This window comes from Alligator mississippiensis, chromosome 2 (assembly GCF_030867095.1).
Source record: "Alligator mississippiensis isolate rAllMis1 chromosome 2, rAllMis1, whole genome shotgun sequence".
Classification (NCBI taxonomy): Eukaryota; Metazoa; Chordata; order Crocodylia; family Alligatoridae; genus Alligator; species Alligator mississippiensis.
In genome coordinates, this window is record NC_081825.1 from 296,232,213 (window position 1) to 296,257,739 (window position 25,527).

Below are 25,527 nucleotides of genomic sequence, written 5' to 3' on the forward strand. Positions count from 1 at the left end.
AGACTATTGAGGAGTGCCTTGAATTTATCAAAGGGTGTCTTGCGTTTATTGAAGGGTGCCTTGAGTCTAAAAAGGTTGAGAAGCACTGCTTTAGACAATGCCCCATGGGCATGTGCCATGGTGGACTGGCTTGTCCTGTTCTCACACTTGCTGGGAGAACCTGGGATCAGGCTGGGTCTGGTGGGTCTCCATGTCCACAAGATGGAACAGGATTTGCCCCAAGTCATTAAACCAGGATACAGCCATACTGAGCAAACAGGACAGATGGTGTCACTCAGGCTCACGTCCTGGAAATCTGTGCAGTTGACATGCAGTTTTCACACTGGTGAAACTTGGGTGGTTTGAACTGGATCCAGTCTTTGGTAATTGAGCGTATTAAAATACAGCTTAAAAGGTCAGGGCATATGTTACAGATGCTTCTGGATACGAGTCATTTCTAACGCCTTCTGCAATAGTGATGTACCACTTTGCCTGAAAAAAGTGAAATCTTTCAAAGAGGGCATGTTTGCATTTTGCCCAAGCCCTAGCTTGGTTGTCATCTGCAGCAATTCAGAGCTGGATTGGGCCAGGTAGAGGGGGACATATCTGAAGGAGATGGAGGAGGGACTGTAATGTATGCCCTGGGGCTACCCAGGTAGACTGTACCTGCAGTGGTTTGAAGGCCAGTGGAAGCCCCAGCCATGAACCTGTTCCCATGAGTATGCCTTCTCTGCTGCAGGTAATATAAAAGCCATGGCAGTGTCTACATTGGGGGTCTCTTTGGGCAGCTGTCAGCTTTCCAATCACTTTACATGACCAAAGCAGTGCACATGAGCCAGTGTGGGCTATGGTCTTGCCTCAGATATTTAGTCTGTGCCTATGGGTGCCAAAAGAGCTCAAGAGCACAGTGGACAGCTCAAGGAGTGTTCTGGACTACAAAATGGATGCAGGCATAGTGCATGAGCTAACTCTGAGACAGAGAAAACTATTTCAGTGAGAGTCCTTGGCCTTGATTCATCCCTAACCCTTCACCTGGGACAGTCATTTGCACCAGTGCAAAGCTGGTGGTAAATGCTACCACCCCGTCACAGCAGCATTTCACACCTGCCTTGACATAAATGGATTCCCCATGGCACAGCCCCGTGGGTATCAGGCCGCTTGTCTTCAGCTGAGCAAACAAATGATTGTACTGCTTGCACTTTAGTCCCCGTTTTTGTTTAAAAACATAGGAAAGGGAAGTTTAAAGTCTAAATCAACAAGAATAGATACATCATATTGCTACTTGAAGTGTAAAGTCAGTTCAGGGTCTAAGCACTGGTGCTTCTTGGCTCAGTGACCTCAGGGTCCGTCATGTTCCACACCTCAAATTCAAATCTAAGGTTCAGTGGATGGAAGCCTGACGACCTCACATGAGCACTCCTTTGTGCATAACCAAACCATCAGACAAGTGGTCATTTCAGCCTTGGTTTTAGAAAGCTTCAGTAATACTAACAGAGCAGGGAGTCTGGCTCAGGATTCACACGTGGACCTAGCATCCCTAGAGAAGCTCCCCAGAACCAACTGGACCAGCACCAAGCCTGAATAAAGACAGCACTGACGTTCCCGTCTCTCTTGACCTAGACACTGGCTTACGACCGAGAGAGAGAAAGAGAAAGTGTTTCCTCACATCATCAACTAAAAACAATCATTACATTTCCCCAGTCCAATTTGCATGAAGAAAGCACCGGCAGAAAAAAACCCCAACCAGAATGAAAGACTGCTCAAGTCGCCGTAACCTCAGATAAATGACCAGCTGGGATCAATCAACTAGCTGCATCATTTTTGTGAGTGTACAATTATCCAAACCCAATTACAGTTGAGGGACCCTGAGAAGTCTGTCCTGAATATGCATGAAGTGAGCTGTCTGCGACAGGCCACGCCATCAATACATAATCCGCATCCCGTCTGATGGCAGACAGTTGGGGCCAGCTCGTCACACTGTAGTCTAAACATAAGCTGTCGGGCCCCTGATATTTGGGGCTGAGATGTTTAAAAGGATGTAAGGGGACATGCTTTGTAATGCCAATCAATTTTAATGGATTTTGGGCACTTAAGTCCCAAGGCTCCTTTGAAAACTCTGGACTACAATCTCTAGCTTCTGCAGGCATATCTAGCAATAGCGCCTCATGGGTTTCTTTTTTAACGTAACGTTACAAGGGTGACATTACTTTTATGCCAGTAGCTCTGTTATTTGGGGTTCATCATACTAGAACAGAATACTGGAGGCCTGCATAGAGGAAGAAAGGTCTCTATGGCTAAAAACAGACCTTGTATTTGAGGTGGTTCTGATTAATCCAAGTCAAAACCTGTGGCATAGCCCTTGATGTAGTTTGTCATGGGAATGAAGGGCAATTAACTGGAATGAGCCCAAAATGTCCCAGGAAACAGTGTTAACTCAGACACTTCACAGGTACTTAAAGAATGACAATGGGCTTGGGATCTGTAGGATCTCAAAAAGCTTTCTTCCGGGAGAAAGATGATATCCGTTTTTAGCCTATGATTTACCAAAGCCACATCAGACTCAGAACCCTTTCCACTTTGCGAGGGCTAAATCCTGCCTCAATGAATTTAATGGGAGTTTTACCAACTATTTCCATGTGAGCAGAAGCAGGTCCTCAGACTATAACAAACCAGCACCATCGCTTTCTTTGAAGAGTTTTGTGGGGTGTTATGGTTTAGAAAGAGAGCAGCCTGCACGTATGCAAGAGACTGGACTAGATGACTCTTGTGGCCTTCCAACTGTATGATCCTATGATACATGTGATGGCTAAGAGTTCATTTTAAATGCCAGCTTCTTTATTATTTTTCCCTCAAAGCAGCATGCTTGAGTTCCACGAAACACTGGAAGAGGAAGCTGTCAAGAGTATTAACCAGACTTCCAGCCTTCATTTTCAATATAATTGTATCTCGCTAAACCACTGATTCTCAACCAGGGTGCTGTGGTGCCCTAGGGTGCAATGAGATTCTTTTAAGGGTGCTGGTGAGTGTCTGTTAGGTATGCAACTGCCTATAGATGATTCACAAGGAGCATAACTGACCCTTGTGCTGCAAGGTAGACTCAGCCTCTCAGCAATAAACGGCTGTTGCCTGTAATGCTTACACCATGAAGGACCCTTCCTGTGTGCAGCCCCTGAAGCTTCCCCTAGCAGAAGTCCTTGTTTCTTGTGGAAAACCGCTCTTGTAATCGGGCATCATGAACATTGGCCACGCTACTGTACACACAACCGTTACACTGGACAGTGCATAGATCAGGGGCGCACAATTATTTTGGGTGGAGGGCCGCTCACTGAGTTTCGGCAAGTCTTCGAGGACCACATGACAGGCAGCCCAGGGCAGATTAATATTAAGTTTCTAAATTTTTTAGGGGCCCCGCGGGCCAGATAGAATGGCCTGGTGAGCCGTATCTGGCTCCCGGACTGCATTTTGCCCACCCCTGGAGGAGACAGACCAGGGACGAAGGCCGAGAGAGCTGTCTGCACGCATCAGAAGATCCAATGACATCACAGAAATGACAACGGAAGTCCAATGGTTTGTGTGCTAGCCAGCAGCACTAAAGTGCATTCAGGTTTACCTGGGCAGTGCCCTATAGCTGAAGGAGACACTGAATTGTAGCCAGATGTTATATGTTTTGAATCAAATGATATATAAAATGTTTCCCCTGCCTTCAAGATTCTGCATATTTACTCTCTGTATATATTAAAGAGAAAACCCAGAGGAAAGCATTGTATCCAATAGGATTCCAGTCTAAAAATGCCTTCAAATGAACAGTTTAAAGCACGGGAGGAGTTATCGTCGATCCCACAAAGTGCCTGCCTACTCAATGCTGAAAATGCCCCATACAGTTTTTCCTTCCATTGTCCCAGCTTGTTTCTCTAACATACAAAAGCTCATGAGAAATAAAGGAAGGAAGCATGTTCTATGGCATTATAATAAATAGCGTGTTATCCCACGTTAAAATCTGAAGTGAGCCTTCACACGCGAGGAATGGCTCACAAGAGAAGCAGAGCAAGTGCAAGGCTACGCTCTTCTCGGCATGCCGATGGCATCACAAAACACACTCCCTCACAGGTGAGCACGTGTTGGGGAAAGGAAGATGGGTGAGGTTTACAGCCTTTCTTGGTAATCTATCCCAGGATTTAACTACTTTTGAAGTTGGAAAGCTTTATTTATAGCATCCCACCCAAATCTCCCATGTAGCAATTTTACTCCCGTATTCTTGTCCTCGCCCCAGCTGACATGCAGAACTTAAATTGTAACAAGTGAGATTTAGATGGGACATGAGAAAACTTTCTAACAGAGAGGACAGTTGCATGACAGAACAGATGGTAATTGCCATCACTTGGGGCTGAGGGGTGGTTAGACAAATATCTATCAGAAAATGGTTAGTGTGTACAGTTGATGCTGTGTAAGGATGAACTAGGTGACCTCTTGAGGTCCCCTTCAAGCTCTATTCTCTAGGGCAGCGTTTCTCAACCCGTGTGTTGCAACCCAAAAGTGGGTCGCAAGAATATATGAAAGGGTCCCGAACAAACTTTAAAAATGGATCGACAAACTTTAAAAATGGATTTCCTTTAAAGGAGAAAAACATGGCCAACTGTGGCAGAGGTCCAGATGCTTGGGGCTCCCCCTGCCCCACACACTGCGGGGCTGGGGCCTGGGGGCAGCAGGTCAAAAGTGAAGGGCACTGGGTCGGGGCTGGCCATCGATGTTTACAAATGGGTCCTGGTACAAAAAAAGGTTGAGAACCGCTGATCTAGGGTTCTGTGATACCCTGTTAGTATTTTTATTGATGAGAAAAGCAGCAAAGAATCTCTCTGCACTTTTACAAACACTATAATTAATGTCTCAGACTGCAGCAGCACCGGGAAACTTAGGAACCCTCATTTAACACAGACGGTCTTGTTGGTTAATAGTGTTTATTGGACTAGCACTTGACAGCTACTACTTATTATTAGAGATGAGCCTGAGCCACAAAGCAGCGAGCAGCCCCCACACTGTGAGAAATTTCAGGCTTGGTTTGCCTCATTATAAACTAAGGGCAACAAGGAAACCCAGATCTGGGGGCAAATAGCCAGGACGTTCCAGAATACTTGAACCAAAGGTTCTGGGTTGACTCTGGCTCCATTTCTTACCGTGTGAATTTTTAGTTGTCTGAAAGAACGATGCCTTGGTACAACAGGGATGAGCACAATAAAAATAGATGCAGCATCAGACAGGCCTACTTATAAGTGTAGCGCTCAGGAAGTCTCTCTTAGCACACCCCAGTAAAACACATGTGCTTTTGAACATTATTTTCATGACATCATATAAATCTTTTACAGGCTCAGAGTCTTATTTCTAAGAACTGGGAGGAAGGCCTGGCCCCAGTGAAGACAAGAGGAGTTCAGCCATTGATGCCAGTGGTCCTGCCACTGACCTGACCTACATGTTTGCACCCGTTGGCAAAGGTCGATTCTTCCCCTTATGCTCCCCATTTTCTCTTTTCACTTCATTAAAAAGTCCTTCCAGCCAGCACAGTGGGTCATAGATTCATAGATGTTAGGGTCGGAAGGGACCTCAATAGATCATCGAGTCCGACCCCCTGCATAGGCAGGAAAGAGTGCTGGGTCTAGATGACCCCAGCTAGATGCTTATCTAACCTCCTCTTGAAGACCCCCAGGGTAGGGGAGAGCACCACCTCCCTTGGGAGCCCGTTCCACACCTTGGCCACTCGAACTGTGAAGAAGTTCTTCCTAATGTCCAGTCTAAATCTGCTCCCTGCTAGCTTGTAGCCATTATTTCTTGTAACCCCCGGGGGCGCCTTGGTGAATAAAACCTCACCAATTCCCTTCTGTGCCCCCGTGATGAACTTATAGGCAGCCACAAGGTCGCCTCTCAACCTTCTCTTGCGGAGGCTGAAAAGGTCCAGCTTCTCTAGTCTCTCCTCGTAGGGCTTGGTCTGCAAGCCCTTGACCATACAAGTTGCCCTTCTCTGTACCCTCTCCAGGTTATCCGCATCCCTCTTGAAGTGCGGCGCCCAGAATTGCACGCAGTACTCCAACTGCGGTCTGACCAACGCCCGATAGAGGAGAAGTATCACCTCCTTGGACCTATTCGTCATGCATCTGCTGATGCACGATGAAGTGCCATTGGCTTTTCTGATGGCTTCGTCACGCTGCCGGCTCATGTTCATCTTGGAGTCCACTAGGACTCCAAGATCCCTTTCCACCTCTGTGCCACCCAGCAGGTCATTCCCTAGGCTGTAGGTGTGCTGGACATTTTTCCTCCCTAGGTGCAGCGCTTTGCACTTCTCCTTGTTGAACTGCATCCTGTTGTTTTCTGCCCACTTGTGCAACCTATCCAGGTCTGCCTGCAGCTGTTCCCTGCCCTCCGGCGTGTCCACTTCTCCCCATAGCTTTGTGTCATCTGCAAACTTGGACAGAGTACACTTCACTCCCTCGTCCAAGTCGCTGATGAAGACATTAAAGAGTATCGGTCCAAGGACCGAGCCCTGCGGGACCCCACTGCCCACGCCCTTCCAGGTCGAGACCGACCCATCTACCACGACTCGCTGGGTGTGACCCTCTAGCCAATTCGCCACCCACCAGACTGTGCAGTCATCCAAGTCACAGCCTCTTAACTTGTTCACCAGTATGGGGTGCGATACCGCATCGAAGGCCTTCCTGAAGTCTAAGTATACAACATCCACCCCTCCTCCTGTGTCCAGGCGTTTCGTAACCTGGTCATAAAAAGAGACTAGGTTGGTCAGGCACGATCTGCCTGCCACGAACCCGTGCTGGTTTCCCCTCAGCATAATTTGTCCTGCCGGGCTCTCGCAAATGTGAGCCTTGAAAATTTTTTCAAAGACTTTGCCAAGGATGGAGGTGAGACTGACTGGCCTATAGTTGCCCGGGTCCTCCTTCCTCCCCTTTTTGAAAATGGGGACCACGTTGGCCCTTTTCCAGTCCTCCGGGACTTGGCCCGTGTGCCACGAGCGTTCAAATATTCCCGGCAGTGGCTCTGCAATGATGTCGGCGAGTGCCTTCAGCACCCTCGGGTGGAGCTCATCCGGGCCTGCCGACTTAAAGGCATCCAGTTCTTCCAAGTGACTCTGCACCACCTCAGGATCTACGCATGGAAGTCTGGCACCTTGCTGCTGCCTCTCTACAACCCCAGTGAGAGACTTGTCGTGCCCCTCGCTTAGGCAAAGAAGGGGTCCTCCTCATCTTCTCATTATTTGGATTTAATGTATTTTTTCAAATTTAAGACAAGGTTTTCCCCGATTCACCATACGGGAAAAAACCCGTTGTCTAGGATTCAAGTACAAGGCTGGGAGGGGGACAGACAGCTGCTGAGGCTTTGACTCTGGCCCTGAGTTCAGGTTGGGGCCAGAGACTAAACCACAGCAGCTAACTGCTGCCCCACCTTTCACCTGCACCCTCTGCTCCGTTGTCTGCCCTTTGCAATCTTTGCCTCTCCCTTTCCCACTTAGTATCAGGTGTTGCTCTAGCTCCAGGTGCTCCTGGGACATGGGGCACATGGAAACTCTGTCCCCTGCTTGGCTGACCATCAGCAGCAGCAGCAGCATCTCCAACCCAAGGATGCTACTGCATGGCTGGGCAGGGGCTGCACTTCCATGTGCTCTGCGCCCCAGGAGGGAACGGAGCAGGAGCTGGGTCTGACAGCAAGGGAGGGAAGGGGGCAGAGGCTGTAGGGAGCAAGGGTGGCAGAGACTGCTGGGGACAGAGGCTGTGCAGGGGCAGAAGCTGCAGATGGCAAGCGGGGACAGAGACTTCAGGGGGCAGAGACTGTAGGGGAAGAAGAGGCTGCAGGGGGAAGAACTGTGGGGGGCAGAAAGCAAGGGGGGTACCTGCCTCCCCAGCTGTCTAACCCCCCCACCCGCTCCCCAGATGCCTACCCCCCGTCACTGCTTTCCCTGCTGTATCAGTGTGGGAAGGGGGTACAAATTTAAGATGATCCTCTGATAATTAGATTCTATACCTGAAGAACTATAACTAATTTATATTTTTTCCATATATAGAATCTAATTATTGAGGGGTCATCTTAAATTCAAAGTTGTCTTGGATTCAGGTAAATACGGTAAAATGTGGTCCAGACAGGCGCATCCTCTGGTGAATTGCCTGGTGCATCACACTTTCAGAAGTCAGCTGCCATGAGCTGCACAGCCGATCCAGAATGACCTGGCTGTTCAAAATGGTTTTCTCCATTATTACTCCTGCCTCTCAACCCTTTATCTCACATACCCCCTACTGCTATGGAAAGGACTCCTGCCAGCACCTTCTTGGGCCAGTGCTCAGAGAGCCAGATAGCTTGCCTGCTTCTTGTTCTCCCTATTCTTGTGACAAGAGACTTGGAATAGGATTTGCACATGGCTCTTGTGACTTGGTGGTTCCACGCACCACTTGTAGGACTCCTTTCAGACTGAGTAATGGTTTTCAGTGCTTTCCTGCAAGGGTAGTAACTTGTGTGACTGTGAGTGAAAAAAGAAAACAATCTTAGACCTCAAAAAATGAGATGCTGGTGTTTGAGAGTGAGTTAGGGCTTCTTGCAGCATGCTCGCAGTAAAGTGCATGGACAGATGAAGCAATTAGACTGAGTTGGGGGCCAGAATTTAACTTCGCTACAGTTTATCCCTAGCAACTTGTTGCATGTCTGCTCTATCCAGTGGTAAGTAGAAGCTAAACTCAGGCAGTTTACCCCAGAAACTGTTAGATTACCTACCCTAAATTAAGTAATTTACCTTCTTACCATGGGACAGAGCAGACATACAAACTAGCTAGAGGAGGAAGCCACATAACCAATTTTAATGGTCTTGTTTCATCTGTCCATATTGCTACAGTGTAATGATAGAAGACACAAGAAAAAAGGTGTCTATGTTAATGAACACTAGATCCAGTAAATGCCTACTCTTTCGAGGATTCTTCATGCCTCTGAATGATATCCCATTGCCAATGGCTTACCCATGAGGTTGTTGGTTACATGAGTACGGAGAGCAAGACTGGATCTATAGTTAGCAAAGTTACAGTATTGACAATAATAAAGAAACAAGTCTTGAGAGCTCTTCATCTCCAAAATTCCCACAGAAGGCAATGGTATTTCCTCACACAAATGGGACTTAATCCCATTTCTTTGGAGGAACCGCCCTACTGCTTATTTGCTGCTGAAATAATATCACCGACCCCTTGCAGACATATTAATCCAACTGGATCAGACATCCAAATCACAAGGAAGAAGCAAAACTGTTGAATACCCACGATAATAGGAACATGCTACAATTAATGAGATGCACACGGGCCAAGACTACAGATCTAGACCTCTTCCTTATCTCTAACCCAAAAGTCAAAGACATTTGCATTTCAAAATTCATGGCTCGGGTACATCCTTAACTATAAGGAAGGTCTGATATCAGAAGGGTAGAGAAGCCCGTTCAATAACACAGCACTTAGTCTTGCTCCCTTTGACCTCAATCTGTGCTTTCAGGATTAGCTGATGCCCCCACCGTATCATTTCACTCGCTGGATTTGGAATTGCTCATCTTTGGAGCAATCTAAAAGGACTGCTTCAAAGGATTTTTTTCTTTATCCTGGCAATGAAAAATCAGGATGTATTTTGTATCTGAAAAATATGTATTCTGTGACATGACAGCTGAGCAGCATTTGCCATATGAAATGGGCTTTGTTCAAAGCTATCAAATTTCCCCTGACATTTTTGTAACATCACGTTGGCTTAGATAAACTAGATGGCCTTGGAACAAAAGGCAATCCAGCCGGAATGGAAGACAACAGAATATCAAAGTAGTTGACATATTAAGGCCTGTCCTCTATATCTTAGCTCTTGGCTTTGAAGCTGTGCTGGGAACAACGGGAGTTTTGCTTGAGTAAGAACTGAAGGGTGGAGTCTATGGGACGTATCAAATCAGTCATGGAGATACTCCATTTTGAATCAAGGAGTAAGGAAACAACACATGGAGGTTTGTGCCCTGAACAACAAATGCTCTCATTATTGTCTTTCAGTAATAATCAATGGCCTCAGGGTTACTTTCAATTTTTTTTATTTAATCAAAGATTTGGCTCATTCAAAGGATGAAGGAAGAAGAATGCTTTGGGAGTGCAATAAACCCTGCTACAGCAGGTAAATTGGATTAATTTTGGAATAGCAGATGGTGAAAAATCCCAGGTAGGTCCTGGCTTGGGGCTGGCCTGACAACAGGGATCTACCTGGCACTCTGCCACGCTGCAATTTTGCTACAAAGGAAGTTTTCTTAAGATTGTTTTGAGACATATCTCTCTGAGACTTAGGCTACCGCCTTCCCCTCCCCTTTCCTGCCCATCCTCCAGCCTATCTGCTGGATGTTGGCTCAGTACGTTAAACCTGTTCTCAGACAAGTAAACCACCACTGCTGAGCTTCTAGCAAAGATTGGACAATGGCACATAAAAGGCGGTACACAAAATGCACCGTGACAGTGAAACCCTATTTTTATACTGGAATTTGCAAGCCGTTTTCTAAAAGCAGGACTAACGCAGTTGCTTCTCCTGCTCTCCACTCTTTACCTGATGGCTCTGCCTGGTTTAGATCAATTATGCATGAGCCCCCCGAAGAGAGAGAAGTTTGGTTGAACATCAAAGGAACAAGTTCCAGCCTCAGTTAGACTCATGTAGCTCAGGCTGCAATCCACGGGGTTGCTCATGTACCTCTGTGGGCAGAATCTGGTCTTGAGAGGCTCATGATCCAAGCCCACCTGACGCAGGAAACCCATCTGCAAACTTTGCGAGGACTCGGCTCTTTAAGCAAGACCCAGTAACAATAAGTAATACAAAAGGAGCTTAGTGCCTTTCATCCAAGGTGCTCAAAGTGATTGGCATGCAAATGCTAATTAATTCCAACAACACTCCTACGTGGATGCGGTTGCTGTTATTACCATTTTAAATCTAGGTGAGCCAAGAGCCATAGAGCAAGTGGCTTGGCCAGGGCTTCCCACACAGCCATACACTAATATACATATGGAAACTAGGTCTGACTCCCACTTCCAAGCTGTAACCACTACACAGGACTGTCTCTTTCCACTATCCCTCAGCAACGGCAGGTCAGCAACACCTTTAAAAAGCCTTTCCAGAGTGCCCCAGCATTCACCCTTCCAGCTCTGTCCCAAATTGAGAGCAGGTGAAGGCCAGATTTGAAAAAAGGGAGGAAAAAAGCAGCATAGGCACATTGTCCCAAGCCTCATGGGAGGGGGAGGGGGAGGAGCTGGCTTTGGCTCGTGTCTCATCCCGTGGCTCCTCTTCCTGCTCCCCCTCTGGGGCCACACCATTGTCCCTTGCAGGCTTGTCCCATTGCCTGCGGTAAAAGTAATAGGACAGGGCTGAGTTATGCCAGCTTCTGGTGAGGCAGACAGGGAGGCGCACAACCAGTCGCCTCCAAAACCCTACGGCATGGCCTGCAAAGAGGAAGGGCAATGGTGCTGGGCCCTGTAGAGAGGGCATAAAATGGAAGAGCCGTTTTGTGTCTTTCCCTACAGAGATCCTGCAATAGGAAACTGGCCTTTAACATGCCCTTTCATGTTCCTGGATAAAGTGCCCACCTCTAAGCCATGCTCATAGCACATGGACCTAAACCTGCCCAGCTGGGTGAACCAGAAAGCTCAGCCCCTTCCTCATCAGCACGACCATGTAGACAGTCCATGTGCACTACTTGGACGGGCAGTGATAGGCAAGGAGGTGGCTCAGGCATAGCACAGAAAGCCCATTTCCTAGGATCAGTGCATTTTGTTTTCACGAAACTAGCACTTCTGTTATGTCAAATGACTGACATGTTTTATGTTCATCAGTGGTATAAAAATGTGGCTTTGAGTGAATCAAAATTAAAGTGAGGGTTTTTTTCCCCCTACCCTTTCTGCTTCTCCCTCCCCACCTTTTTCACCAGGGGATGGGAAAGATGCCCCCCCCCCAAATGCTTTGCCTTAATTCAAGCGAATGGGACATTTTTTGTTTGCTTGTTTTGTTCCAATAAAAATTGATAAATTTCAGCCGAAAACACGAAACTAAGAGAAAATGAAACTTTCTGTTTCCTTGGAAAAGGTGCATGGATAATACTTGATGAGTCCTGTTATTCCTAATGCCCTGCAAAGGCAGCTTGTAGGAAGCCTGTAGCCAAGAGGAGCGGGCAGGCCCGTCTGAGGAAGTAGGTAGCAGCCTTGGGGAGCTGTCGGTACAGCTATCTGGAGTGTCAATGAGGTGAGCAGCCTGCAGACTAGTGCTGGGACCAGGCTGAAGCCCACTTGAAAGGGAAAAAAAAATAAAAAAAGGGAGAGGTAGCAATAAGGACTGTGTTTTAAATACAATGTGAATGACCAAATAACTAGGACCCTCTCAGCGACTTTGCATCTGTATAAATCTACAGCAACAATCTTCCATTGAGGTCAACAGAGATGAGCCTATAAGGTATGATTTCCAAACAGGACTCCAACATAATATATTCACAAGTGTAGCTCTAAAAAAACACAATTAGGTACATGCATCAGGTCACCCAGCACCCGCTGACTCAATTTGCAGGTAAAATGTCTAAAAATGTCCAAAGTCTCAGTCTGCTCATACAAACTTAAACTGTTCCAGCAGGGTCCTTGCAGTTAAACAGCCCGCAATAAACAATTTGCATCTCCCTCTGCCATCTCCACCATGCTTCCCTCTACTTTGGGCTAATTATGAAAACCAGCAAGCCATTGAAAGGCAACAGTCTAATTTAGGGAGTATGCAGTACCTCCTGCTGATTTTCATGAGGTCAGCCTTATCATTTTTGTGACAAAGAACACGTGAAATCAGAAGATTCTTTTTTTTTTGCCCTGGTCTCTAAAAATCTTGACAACTTTAGTTATTTTATAGGACATCACCCATGACATCAGAAGCTATGCCCTCCATTGGGATAGAGTCTAGGGATGTGCTACAGAAGTCAAGGCAACTAAATGGAGCTATGCCAGCTGGTCACCTAGCACTGATGAACTGTACTGACCACTTTATACCAGCTGAGGTTTGAGCCCACAATTTTTGCTGAAGTCGGGTGTCACTTCCTCTTCTTGTGTCCTGTCTGAGATTGTTGATGACAAGTATTTAGCAGAATTTGCAAGTTCGTTAGAATCTAACAGGGCCGTGACGTTAGCACTTCTGCTATAGTTGTTATAGCCCTGAAAAAGTGGAAAGGACTGGGAATACCAACAGAAAGATATTACCATTTTATGACACTGGCCCAAAGCTGTTAACAAGATTACCTTTTAATGGCAAAGAATATTATTACTGGTGAATATTCCTACTGGTGCTGAATGCAGAGAATATATATTCCCATGGAGAAATGTTTCATGACACATTAAAGCCAGTTTGTATGTTAACTGAGAAAGTAGGAGGATGCTCAGAAGAGCTGCCAGTGCAAACCCTGCTCCTGACCATATTCCAGTAAAGCAACAGGTAGCTGGGCAGGACTCCAGTGTTCCCAGTCAACACTGGCACCTGGCTTTTGCAACCCTGGTATATACCGTAAGCATGGCTTTGAAGGGGTCCTAGAGGGTTGTTCCACAGCCCTGTGAAATGCCAGGTAGCCTGATTTACCAAACCATGCATCTCAGCTGGTAGGAGCTGCATCTTGTGTCTTCAAGCTGCTCCCAAAAGCTCAGCCTCTGAAACTCATGCTTTGGGCATGAGCTCAGAGCACTGCACAATGGGTGTGTGACATCATCCCTGAAGTACTACACTGCACATTCTGCAGTGGATTTTGGGTGGATATTAATGCATGGAGGCCCGCGTTAGCCGGCATGACCAGCAGAAATGTACCTCTGCACACTCTTGCATAATAGCTAGTTTGATCCCAGTCCATACAATGCCATCCACTGGTAAAGGCGTAAATGAAATAAGTTGGTTGTCATTCACCAAACTCTGCAGAGATATTTTTAAGGGAGAACATGCCCGGGCAGGGGAGGATGACACTTCCATTCTCCCATAGGATTATATCATAGCCTGCCATTGACACAATCATGTCACACATGCAATATAGTTAGGTGCGAACACCCCACAATATGTCTGAACACTTCACACTGGTATAATATCGACTGTATCTTCATTAACACAAAGAATATTGATAGAAGGTATAAAGATCCATCTTGCATGCTTTGCTATTCTTCAAAAGAAACAATTCCCTTTCAGGGCACCTACCCCAAAACCTTACGAGGATCAGACATACTGTAGCCCCAGTCTTTCATTGTAGTTAACTGCATGGCTGAATTTCTAGTAAATTTAAATGTGCGCTAATCCCAACCTCATATTTCCATAATACAGTATATTCTGACTGCAATTGTTTGCTATGGCTCTTCTCTTTATCTGTTGTTTCCTTAGCTTAATTAGAAGTTATCGGAGACGAAGCAATGATGATGCAGACAATTAATGAAGCTGGAAATTTTGTACAATTTCCGCAGAATAGATATTTTGTGCTGACACAATGTCTATGATGACTACATAAAAAAAAAAAAGAAGTACTTGCTTCTTTTTTCTTCTCTTTCTTTTTTTTGGGTTTACCCTTCTGCATCACACAGTGCATCATCTGGGATTGATCAAATGGATTTTACTGACATTGCCAATGTCTCTTGATGCTTTTTGTCCTTTCCCTGTTTCACTGCAGATGCTTCATTTTTAAGCATAAAAAGAGAAAGGAAAAGATAAACAAACAGTGGTAATGATTTATCCCAATGCATTTTTCTTTCTAGTCCATGTGATCCAAATTTTAAGCCTTTAGATTTCAAAGGGGAGTACACCTAAGGATTGATACCACCATATTATTAACTATTCAGCAAAAATACCGTGCCCTGTGGCCCTATCTTTTTTAATTAATTCTTTTTCCTCGTTTTTTTTGTGAGAAAGATGAAAAAAGAATCCAATCTGGGCATAAGTCAAGGTGAATCTGAGAACTTGACTCAGCAGATCTATCATTTTTACAAGAACGAGCAGCATTTTAACAGCCAGTCTCTCTAACAAGATATGGAACAAAAAGAAGAATTGAATGGCATTTTGTACGCAGAATTCAATTTCAAATACATGCACCTTGGTGGTGAGCTCTCACACAAACACACATTTTTCTGAAGCCTGCTCCTTGATTGACTCGGGTGAAGTGCCATCTCCTAGAGGCTCATACTAACAGGTGCACCTGTTTACTTTTAGCTATTCCTCCTTATGCTCAGGGTATAGAGAAGAATAATGTACAGAACTGCAAATTTCAAACACATCGGCAGCAACACCCAGAAGAAAATCGGTATGCCCATTCCCACCTACCTGCCCCTGAAAATCTACATGTTCAGCAAGGTTTTCTGCCTCTTGTTACAATGCACACTGTGCTATTGATGGCATGAAATCAGAACGAGCCGTGGGCCTTTAATCAGTTGTCACCGGCATAATCTCTCTCTCAGGGACCTTAAGGAGAACATTTCCCCTATGCAACTCCGGGCTCCAAGTAAACAGGTACCTTCCTGTTACAACAGTCGTTGCACAATTAAAAAGGAAACACAAAACCTGCCTGATACCCACACAAGCTTACGAGCCTGGCTCCATCCCTGCTTCTGTTCCCCCTGTAATCTGCTCGACAAGCAGTGTTACACGGCCAGCCTTTTACCACAACAAAGGAGGGATGCTGGCTGGGAAGTGTGAAGCTGAATAAAAATGGCTGAAAAGCTGTCTAAGGCAAGCTAGGAGGTAGCCGGCCACACCCAGCGCTAATATGGACCGTCTCAAAATAAATCTGGTATAACACAAGGTAGGCTCTATTGTTCTCTACGCTTGCTCAACAGAGGAGCAAAACATCAGAATACATACATTTTTTCCCTACAGCAAACAGAGGGCGAAAAGCAATCGGGGACCAGTTTCAAGGCTGGAGCCCAGCAAACTGGCAAGTGCATGGCGATGCCACAGCAGGCTCGGTATGATGACAGATAATGCCTAACCTACATTTCCTTTGTGCTGACAGCAGCCCCCGGGCTCACTATGGGTGTGCCCCAGCAGAAAAGATGCAAAAGGTGACTGTCGCACCCCGTCCCCAGCCCAAAGAGACCCAAATTCACAAGGGCTGACCTTCTACAGCCCGAGAGACATGAAACGATGGGGAGGGAGTCAGGGCATGGGAAAAGGCAGCGTGCGGAGGGATGGGTGTTTGGTGAGAGGCGCTGCTGTATTCACCGCAAGATGAAGCAGCTGAAAACTGGAGACAGCAAACACATCCAAAGACCCCGAATGAGGTGATTTCCTAAAATCCCCTCAAGGAAAATCTTCAGGGGGGATAAAAAAACAAAACATGCGAAGGCCCACAGGTGAACAATGCAAAAATGGATGGTTTCCCTCGCCCCCTCACTCTAGGCATGCAACACTAGAAGAGATATAATACCCTGACATTTCCAGTTGCTCCACAGGCAGTCCATCTTGGTGGAGTCGGCGCTGGCTTGCATGGTGCGGGGTGGCGAGGGCCGGGCGGTCACTCCGGCATTCCCGGGCGCGCAGAGCTAGCTCCGCGGGCTCTCCCTCTCGCTGCCGCCGCCGCCGCGCACTGGCTACAGCCTGGTGCTGCAAGCAGAGCCGCGGCGGGGGGAGGGCATATTGTAAACGCTGCGGTCTCCACTGCAGCAAATCAGCACCGGGATGTGGCTGCCCCAGGGAGCAGGCTCCTTTGAAAAGGGGCTGCGGCTGCCTTTCGCATCCAAAGCAGCCACTCGGCAGCCGCCGCCGAAAGGGTTAAGTGCATCTGACAGCGGAGAAACAAAAACAAATTGGGCGTGGGTAGGAGCGGGGGGGAGGGGAGGGGGGGGGTGTGCCGCGCCCTGTGGGGTTTAGTCAATGGTGACTATTCGTGTTCCAGAAATTTCCTGAGAAACGCCGCGTTTGCTTCGCCTTTCCCGCGGGGCAAAGTGCCCCCGCTCGCGGCTCCGCGTGCCCGGCGCTGCGCGGCACGGCGGGGCACACGCTGCGCTGCGCTGCGCTGCGCGCTCGGGCCAGCCCGCTGCGAGCGGGGCGCCGCGGCCCGGGCTGTGCGCAAGGTCACCCCCGGGACACGGACAGCAAGCCTCCCCCCGGCACAGGAGACAGCAGCGCACGTGCGCATCACACCCAAACACCCAAGCGCTTGTACTACAGGTGTGCACACACACACACACACACACACACACAAACGGGGGACCGAGCGGCGGATGTGTCGCACGAGAAGCCCCAAGAGAGGGGTTGGGATGGTGAAGTCTGGGCGAGTTAGTTCTTCAGTCGTGGCCGTGTAATGGGTGGCCCCGTGGTGCTGCGTAGAGTCACAGGCATCAGGGCCCGAAGGGACCTCCACCAGCATTAAGCTGTAAGAGCTGAAGTTTGAGACGGGATTTCTGGGTCCTCCTCCCAGCTCTGCAAGGCCTCTCTCTTAGGCCAGGCTTGCTTTCTGTGCCAAAACCCCTCCAGCACACGCTGCGTCTCAGAGCAGACAGAGCTGTCATGGGTAAGTTAAGAACGGTTTGTGAGGTGCTCGATGGTTAACCAGTAGTGGTATCAAGGATACTTATTAGTTGCGCAGTGCTCTGCCCTTTCACACCACTGTTCACCTATAAATCATCATCCAAGCGTGTCACGATACGTAAAATTATGCCCGTTTCACTGATGGGGAACCCAGGACACCAAAAGCCATAAATCAAACACGAAATGATGACTAGCAGATCAAGTAGAATTCAGGAATACCCACCCAGCTCCCAGGCTCGTATTAGACATCGTGTTAAATATTTGTATTCATACATTATACCTGCACATTAAACTTAATCTCGTTTACTAGTTAAATATATAGCAAAAACTAAATTCTCCCCTTTTCACTGTGGTTTTGGGACGCTACCGGTGAATCCAACTGTAACAAACCCTTGGGCTGTGGGTGGACACAATGACTAGGTAAGTCGCACACATTCACAGCCATGGAGAAATAAGATTGAAACACTTTTTTTTTCCTTTTGGCTCCAGCAACACAAGCCTCCATCACTTGAACTAACAGAAACCTCCTCAACTGGTAGTTGCAAGTCACTCGTCGTTCTTGGGTAACATCACTCCCATACATGCAAAACTAACACCTGGAGAAAAATCTTAATATACTAAAATTTTCATCTTTAAGTTGGAAAATTTGCTAGGTGCTGTTTTAGGCAAAGACCTTATGATCTGAATATTCATGTTAAACAACCGCAACCCCTCCCTCCTCCCTGGCCCCCCTAAAAAACTTCCTTCAGTTTGAAATCTCTTCTCATAGTCCTATGCTGGGAATCACATTTTTTTTTTTACTAAATAACTAAGTGGGTTTTCACCTAGGTCGTTTTAAGCATCTATACAAACAATAAGACTAGTTTCCATTTTTTGTTGTGTGTGTTTCTGGATTAATTGAAAAAGAAGAAATTTGGCAAGAGGTGATGTTCTGATATGGCCTGATTAATTTTGCTACTTAAAAAAGAGGGGATTCAAAAGAGGGGTATTAGCCATGCACATTGACTTCAATGTTTTGCAGGAGGCTCCTAGCTCATGTCTGTAATGTACACAACTCGCCACGCATTGTGGATACACCCACGGCAGTGGCACCTGTGTCTGCAGAGCCCTTGGTCACTGAATCGAATTAAAGAGACATAAAACTCTCTTATGCATCACTGCAGCAGACAGTTACTGCACGTTGGCTACAAACCTCATGACATAATGATGGGTTATTGCAGCACCATTCTTTTATGGAGGCACAAGGATGCATTTGGCTCAATCTCTCTTCGTTCTCACTTGCTTTCCGCCTCTGACTCTCCTTTGTCCCCTGTGAGTAGCAGTCAGGATTGCAGACTCGTACCCCTGTCACATGACCCCTGACTCCAATGGCTGCTGTTAGCTCTTCACCTTGCGGCTTTTGTGACAGAGTATAGCAATGGTCATTTGGGTTGGGGAGTCAAAGTTGTCTGGCCAAGACGCTAGCTATATCACTCCCTTGTGTCACTGGCTACAGAAACTGGTAAGTCATACCCACCCTTGAATGCTAGGTTCAGGTGACCCCTGACCTTGACTGAAAGTTGAAGAACCCAACTGTATATGTATCTGTCATGCGTGTCAAGCTGTGTAGATTATGGACATGCATTCGGAGCCCGGATACAGAATGCCGCAGTCAATGTGCATGGCCAATCTCGAATCACGACTGAGACTGATATGATCTGATCGATGATATTGCTCAAACCTTTCATGCAAAACAATTCAAAGGCAAAGCTCTAAATATTTTCAGTCTAACCAACTGTGCTACGACTTTGAGGAAATTTCCATTGGTTAGATTTCTTTTTAATGTAATTCTGGCTCCTTCCATACCAAGGTATAATGGGGAGTACTAAAGATGAACCCAGATCTTTGACTGTATGATTCTTGGCATTTAGAGCTTTGTCAGACTAACGATATTAAGGATGATGACCATTTCATCTGGTTGCATTATACTCAGTTTTAGTGAGGGAAGTAGCAGGGATGCTATTTCAGAAGCTACATAAAAATCTCCACGTTCTAAAGAGCTATGGGAAATATCTGTGGGTTACTGAAGACTAAAGGTGCATGGCGATCATATTTTGATTACGGATCTTTGTACAGCTGAAAGTTTGACTACATTTCAGGCCCTACATGTTGCCCTGGGTAGAAGATGCAGGGCTCAGAGCATCTGTGCTGCCCACAGCACAACAGAAAATATCATAGGCAGCCAAGGTAAAATGGCCAGAAGGCCGAGCACCCTGAGACCCGTGCTAGTATCAGGGCCATCGCAGCCTCTGTAGCCATCCAAAGTCTGGAGAGCACAAGTCATCCGTTCCCTAGTATTGCCCTTTGCCAAGTTGTGCTCTGTCTTTCAAAGACACCGAACAGAGACTACACCCTGTTTTCAGAGTTCTAGTCCGTAACATGTGTTGGTTAACTTTATGTCTGATCTGGGTACCTCTAGTTCAAGAAATCTTATGAATTAACATTTCATGTGTCTGGTTATTATATCAGCTGTCAAAAGAGTTGCTGATAGGAACAAGAAGTTTTCAAGACATTGCTATGCTAGCATAAGGCAGTCTGTACTCTTCTCCTTCGCTCACTGCAGTGCAAGTATATTTTTCATGCCAATCTTCATTCCAAGCCAAAGCCTGTCATAAAATTTTTGGTAATAGCCATGCAATATGAGTCAGCTGTGAGTGGACGCACCAGACTTGTAAGGTACTGGAAGGAGGCTTTGTTGTTTCTCCTCGCAGGGGTGGTTGGGTGTGATGGGAAATGAGAGGGTAGGTAGCCGGTAGGACCTCCTATTCCTCTATTTGAGCAGGTCATGGGAACATGAGACAGAACATGCTCAGTCTTAGATCTGTTCGTTTGCTCCAGGAGAAGATCTCCTGATCTAGGTTGAGCAGAAGGGAGATCAACACTAAAATACAGAGCACTTGAGTATATTTCCCTCTTACGAATTGCCACAAAAATGTTCACATTTTTTTATTTTGCAAGTTTGCCTCATGGCACAAGCACTGGACAACTCATGGTCTCCGTTACAAAAATAGCATTTTTTGAAAAAAAATTGCAACAAACACAATCTTACAAACATCTCATGTCATCCTGACTATAGCTTAAGCAAAAAAAAGACTGAAAGGCATCATGATTTGAAGATGTGGCGGTTGAACAGGTGGGTAAAAGCCCAGTTCACCTGACCTTGGTGTGGCTCCACACACACACAGGACTCAACCCACATGGAGCCAGTTTTAAGATCAGGCCCCTTGTTTACAACCAGGTCTGTTACAAAAAGAACTCAAGGATTTTGCCATTTGCTTTCATATGGGGAAATCCTGCCTATTAAAAGACACTTTTCTCATCGACCATTGAACCTTTGCTATCTGGAAAGAAAAAAAGCACCACTGAACCCATCCCAGTACTCTACAGAGTTGGCCATTACATTTTCCTCTTTATAAACTTGACAAAGATCCACTTCACAGACTACCCAATAGACTTGGTGATCCCTCATACTCCAGTCCTAGATAAGAGCTGGGTACACAGAGTAAAGCAGGCCTAACATATAAGAACCAACCAGGATTTATTCCCAGCTGTTCAGGAGCAAATGGTTTTCCTTGGCTTTAAATGCTCCCTCAGCACTGCAAGAATAATAAAAATAATATATCCCTGCTGCTGACATAGAAAGATCTTTCAGTTCCTTCCTAGGACTATTTATTTCAGTGCTTAGAGCCTTAACATTGGGCATTTCTTTTCTCAATGGGTGAAGCTTTCATACGTTCATCTTTAAGAATTTACCCTATTGGCTGATGAGTTCTTCAAACTCCCGTGGACTCACTGAATAGCCTAATAGGACTGGGACCTTAACAAAGCATGCACTAAAGCTGTTTCAGGTGCCTCTACCCAATTCCTGTGGTTCTTGATGCTATTTTCCCTGGATGCTACATATGCATCCTTCGTACTGTGGCTGGTACTCTAGCTGGCACTATACTAATTCTTCATTAATTGATCTCTTAATGTACTGGCAATGGAAAGGAAAGCTGGCTTGTGGTTAAGTCTCTGCCCAGAGACTCAAGAGGTTCAACTGTCAGCTCTTCCACAGCTGTCCAGTGTGACCTTGGGCACTGATTAATCTCTCTGTGCCCTCACTCTGGCTGTGTCATTGATTTAAACTGGAAGATCTATGAGGCATCTAATGCTGCTGGATAGACCCTAGTCCAATAGCACCTGCTGTCTACGAGGATCTCTAGACAGTCCTGGAGTTTAAATGACAACAGCATGGAGGTATTTTATTCTCATCATCTTCAGACCTGCGTGGAGATCACACAAGCCTGTAGAGAAGTCCTGGCAGTGCTAGGAAGCCAAGTTCCTCCCATCTTTGGGGAAGGGCTAAATCCGGTTCTGTGTTGGGCAAGTGCCTGAGGGATGGAGGAGGAAAGAGCATGAGCCTTCCTTCCCCCAGCACTGCATCTAGAAAGCTCTTGGAAACAGGCTTAAATGGTGGAGCACCATAGTCTACCAGACCCTGATCGTGCTCTGACCTCAGCTGTCCTAAGACAGGCATAAGTTGCTTCTTTGTGGAGCAGCAGTAATGCCTGCTGCTCATTCAGGGACCTCTTGAATGAACCTGACATGCGGTGCGGGGTGTCTGCTGCCCAACTAACATCTATCACCCTCTTTGCACAGCCTCAATGAGGAAAGAAAGGAGGCACCAAAGCAGTTTTGGGGGTGGTACCTTGGTTGGTTAATACTGTGATTTAACACGTTGGAGTGCCCTGTGTTGCAGGTAATGTCTGCCAACACCAGAGCTGACCACATCGTACCCTTCGGAGAGAAAAATGCAGCAAATTCATCTGCCACCTCCCTCTACTTATTCATGATTATATATATATATATATATATATATATATATATATATATGCCTCGATTGACAGGCGCTTCCGCAACTTGAGCTATTTCAGGGAAGTGGCCATACGTTGCTAAAATGAAACTGAATTTAAAGAGTAACAAAATGCCTCTCTCGTCACAGTGAGGTCAGCGGCTTCTCTTCGGAGGCAAGACGCAGTTACCCAGACCGCTCTCTCCCCCAAAGAGGGAGGCCTGGGAGCAAGCAGTCATGCTCTCCAGACCAGTAGTTCCCAAACTCTGCCAGATTGCACGCCACCAGTTTAAAATGATGCAACCTTAAGCATCACCAGCAAATTTTTCAGCTCAACCTTAAGCACCACCAGCAAATTTTTGTCATATAAAGTAATTGTAATAAATCTGTTAACGTGCGCCACTGCCGGGGTGTCTGCGCACCACTGGTGGTATGCGTACCACAGATAGGGAACCGCTGCTCTACACTATTCTCAGGCTGCTTGAGGTGCAGATGTGGGTGAGCCTATGTACTGGCTGCTAATCTGGATGGCAGCTTGGAAAGGCTTTCAGATTAATGCCGGGGGCTGGGGACGTGCAGAAGGGGGCTGTCTCTGCACTGTGTCCCTTGGAAACAGGGAGCTGGCTAAGCAAAGGAGGTGTGAGAGGGAACAGCAGCACTAATATCGTCTCTAGCAACACCAAGGACAAGGCACAGCAATACAGGCAGCTGTCTGGGAATTAGGCTTCTTCAGGAGAGGAATATTGTTTCCTGCAGGCAAACTTGGAAGATAAACTATTTTAAGCGCTAGACTACAGGACATACAAATAACACTAGAAGACCGCGAGAGGGGAAATGCAGGTGAAATAGGGCTCTCGCTCCAGAGAGATAGAGCCTAACCACTGTGGCTGGAGAGAGGTGCAAAGGGGACACCTTGATTCCTTGACGTCGTTATGGGCCTGGGCAGGTCTATGAAGAAATAAGCCTGGGGGAACATAGTGCAGAGCAGGGCAGTGTGAGTAGTCAGGACTGCTTCCCTAGGGGAAGGGTGAGGATGCTGTTGCTGTGCTTTCTGTGCTGCGGCTTCGGAGAACGGCTATGCACAACCGAGGTGACGGAGGGAGGGAAGGTGCCTCTGGAGACTGGGTCAAAGGCCCACCCAAGCCGAACAGCCCGGCATGACGAGGGCCTGCACATAAGAATGTGATGCAGCTGGCATCATATCCAGCCACCTTGGACTCCCCAGCCTGAATGACCAGGGCCCAGTTACAGAATGGGCAACCAGGGGCAGCCCAGGGTGAAGCTTCAGGCTCCTGCCTTGTGGGTCCACAGGACACTTGTACCCCCCGGCCACCACACGCCAGCTATGGGCACAGAGCAGGGTCACCAAAACGCTGCAGAGTGGCATGGAGCTGCAGAGTGGCATGGAGACTGGGGTCCAGGGCTGGTAGTAGTGAAGCCATAACCAGGACACAACGACCCTGAGTCAGCCATGTGTGCTGAATACCTGCCCCGCTGAAGGTCCACCCTGCTGAAGATGACCTTTTGGGACTTTCCTGGGTCAGCACAGAGTCTGGATTTTTAATTTTTTTTTTTTTGCATATACATGTGCTAAACTCAAAATGAAATGAGGCAGGAGACAGAAGGGATTAGCAGGGAAGCAACCGAACCCCGCAGTGATCCAAGGACCTCCTGCTGGGAAATGGATTTGGTCTTGGGGTTTTAAACCAAACCCCATTGCCGCCTCCCCTTGTCCTCTGTGCAGAGAAGAGGTCTGCCTTGCAAAAAAGATGATGATTTCGTTTTCCTTTCTGGGGGGCATAAGGGTTAAAATTAGCTCCGCAAGACCATGTAAAGCTCAGAGAGCAAGACTAAAGCAGAGCTGCATGATAAGACAGCCAGCCACCCTTTAGGAAGACAACCTGTTGCTCCCACAGAGGAAGGATAGAGCAGTTTTTAGGACCACAGTTCAGGAGACCACAGTTCAGCTCCCCTGTCAGCTGTGGTTTCCCTGGGAAAAGCTCTGTGCCTCAGTTTCCCACCTTGTAAAAGTACTTCCTGCCTTTTATGACACTGTGATCGATGTGCTTCAGGGTGGGCATTTAATTGGAGTGGCTCTGAGAGCCACTCTAATTAAAGTGCCCTCAGTGTCACGTGTATTCAGCATCCCACACTTCAAAATAGCAGTGGGGGCGCTTGAACTAAAGCTTGTTCAAGCTTTATTTCAAGCACCCCCACTACCATTTGGAAGCATGGGGACACTGAATAGACATGACAGTGGCTGCTGAAGCGCATCAATTAACACACTCCAGCTGACTTGATTGAATCTGCTCCAATGCATGCTAATTAGCACACCTTGAAGCTGACGTCCAGCACATATATAGGTGCTTTTAAAGACTAGGAGCTGTTCCAGTGCTACAACGATAAGGGTCAGACAAGTACCAAAGATAAATAGCACTAAGTAACAGTGGGACTGCTCAAGGAGTATAAACGTACTGATTATGGTTAGAGGGAGCAGCCTCTGGTCCTGAAAGTGCATTCAAATTTGTTCCACTTCAATACGTGCTGCTGTTTCCTGGTGCATAAAAGTGAACTACTAAACCAGTTTCCTAACATCATTACATTGTTATGGGGAAGGCTGGGTGAAACCTCACTGAAACTATTCAGCAAGACAGCTCCCTTGCATTCAGGATAACTGGAAGAATTGGCTTTGTTCCTTTTTGCAGTGAGAAAGCTAAATCTATACAACCAGCACCCAAAATACAGCCTGAATCAGAAACAGGATGCTGGAGTATAGCCATCACTGGTCTGATTCCAGATGCCAATCCTTATCTTCCCAAATGCACTTAGAAACCAAGTGCAGCCAACAAACCCCTCTTTTACTGTGGGTAAGTTTGAACTGATGGTTGCTTTAGACTATTTACTTCTATCCCTTCCCACCTTCTGGAAGAAGAAGCTCAGTACAATATTCTTGTGTGACTGAAGATCACAGAAAATGATCAACACTTAAAACAGAATTATCTAGCCTTGATTAGTCATTGAATAAGTGGCTTGAAAGTTTACTGAAAGTTTTATCACATCACTGCACATTTAACCACTAAAGCTCCAGTAATAGTTGGTTCATGAATACAGTAGAAGAAGTAGTAATT

At 46.7% G+C, this 25,527-nt stretch overlaps 1 protein-coding gene across 4 annotated transcripts in view; it reads right to left on the reverse strand.

The window, feature by feature from the left end:
- Nucleotides 1-25,527, reverse strand: part of RTN1 (reticulon 1) — a 262,796-nt gene that overhangs the window by 9,431 nt on the left and 227,838 nt on the right. The window contains exon 1 of one of the 4 annotated variants that reach the window (XM_006269692.4): nt 16,430-16,598. The exons of 2 other annotated variants lie outside the window; for them this stretch is intronic. In XM_006269692.4, coding sequence (XP_006269754.2) covers nt 16,430-16,484 — 55 coding nt within the window. In that variant the 5' untranslated portion in view covers nt 16,485-16,598. Of the gene's footprint in view, nt 1-16,423; nt 16,599-25,527 lie in introns of those variants that run through there. One more of the 4 variants, XM_006269691.4, reaches the window with a different exon arrangement.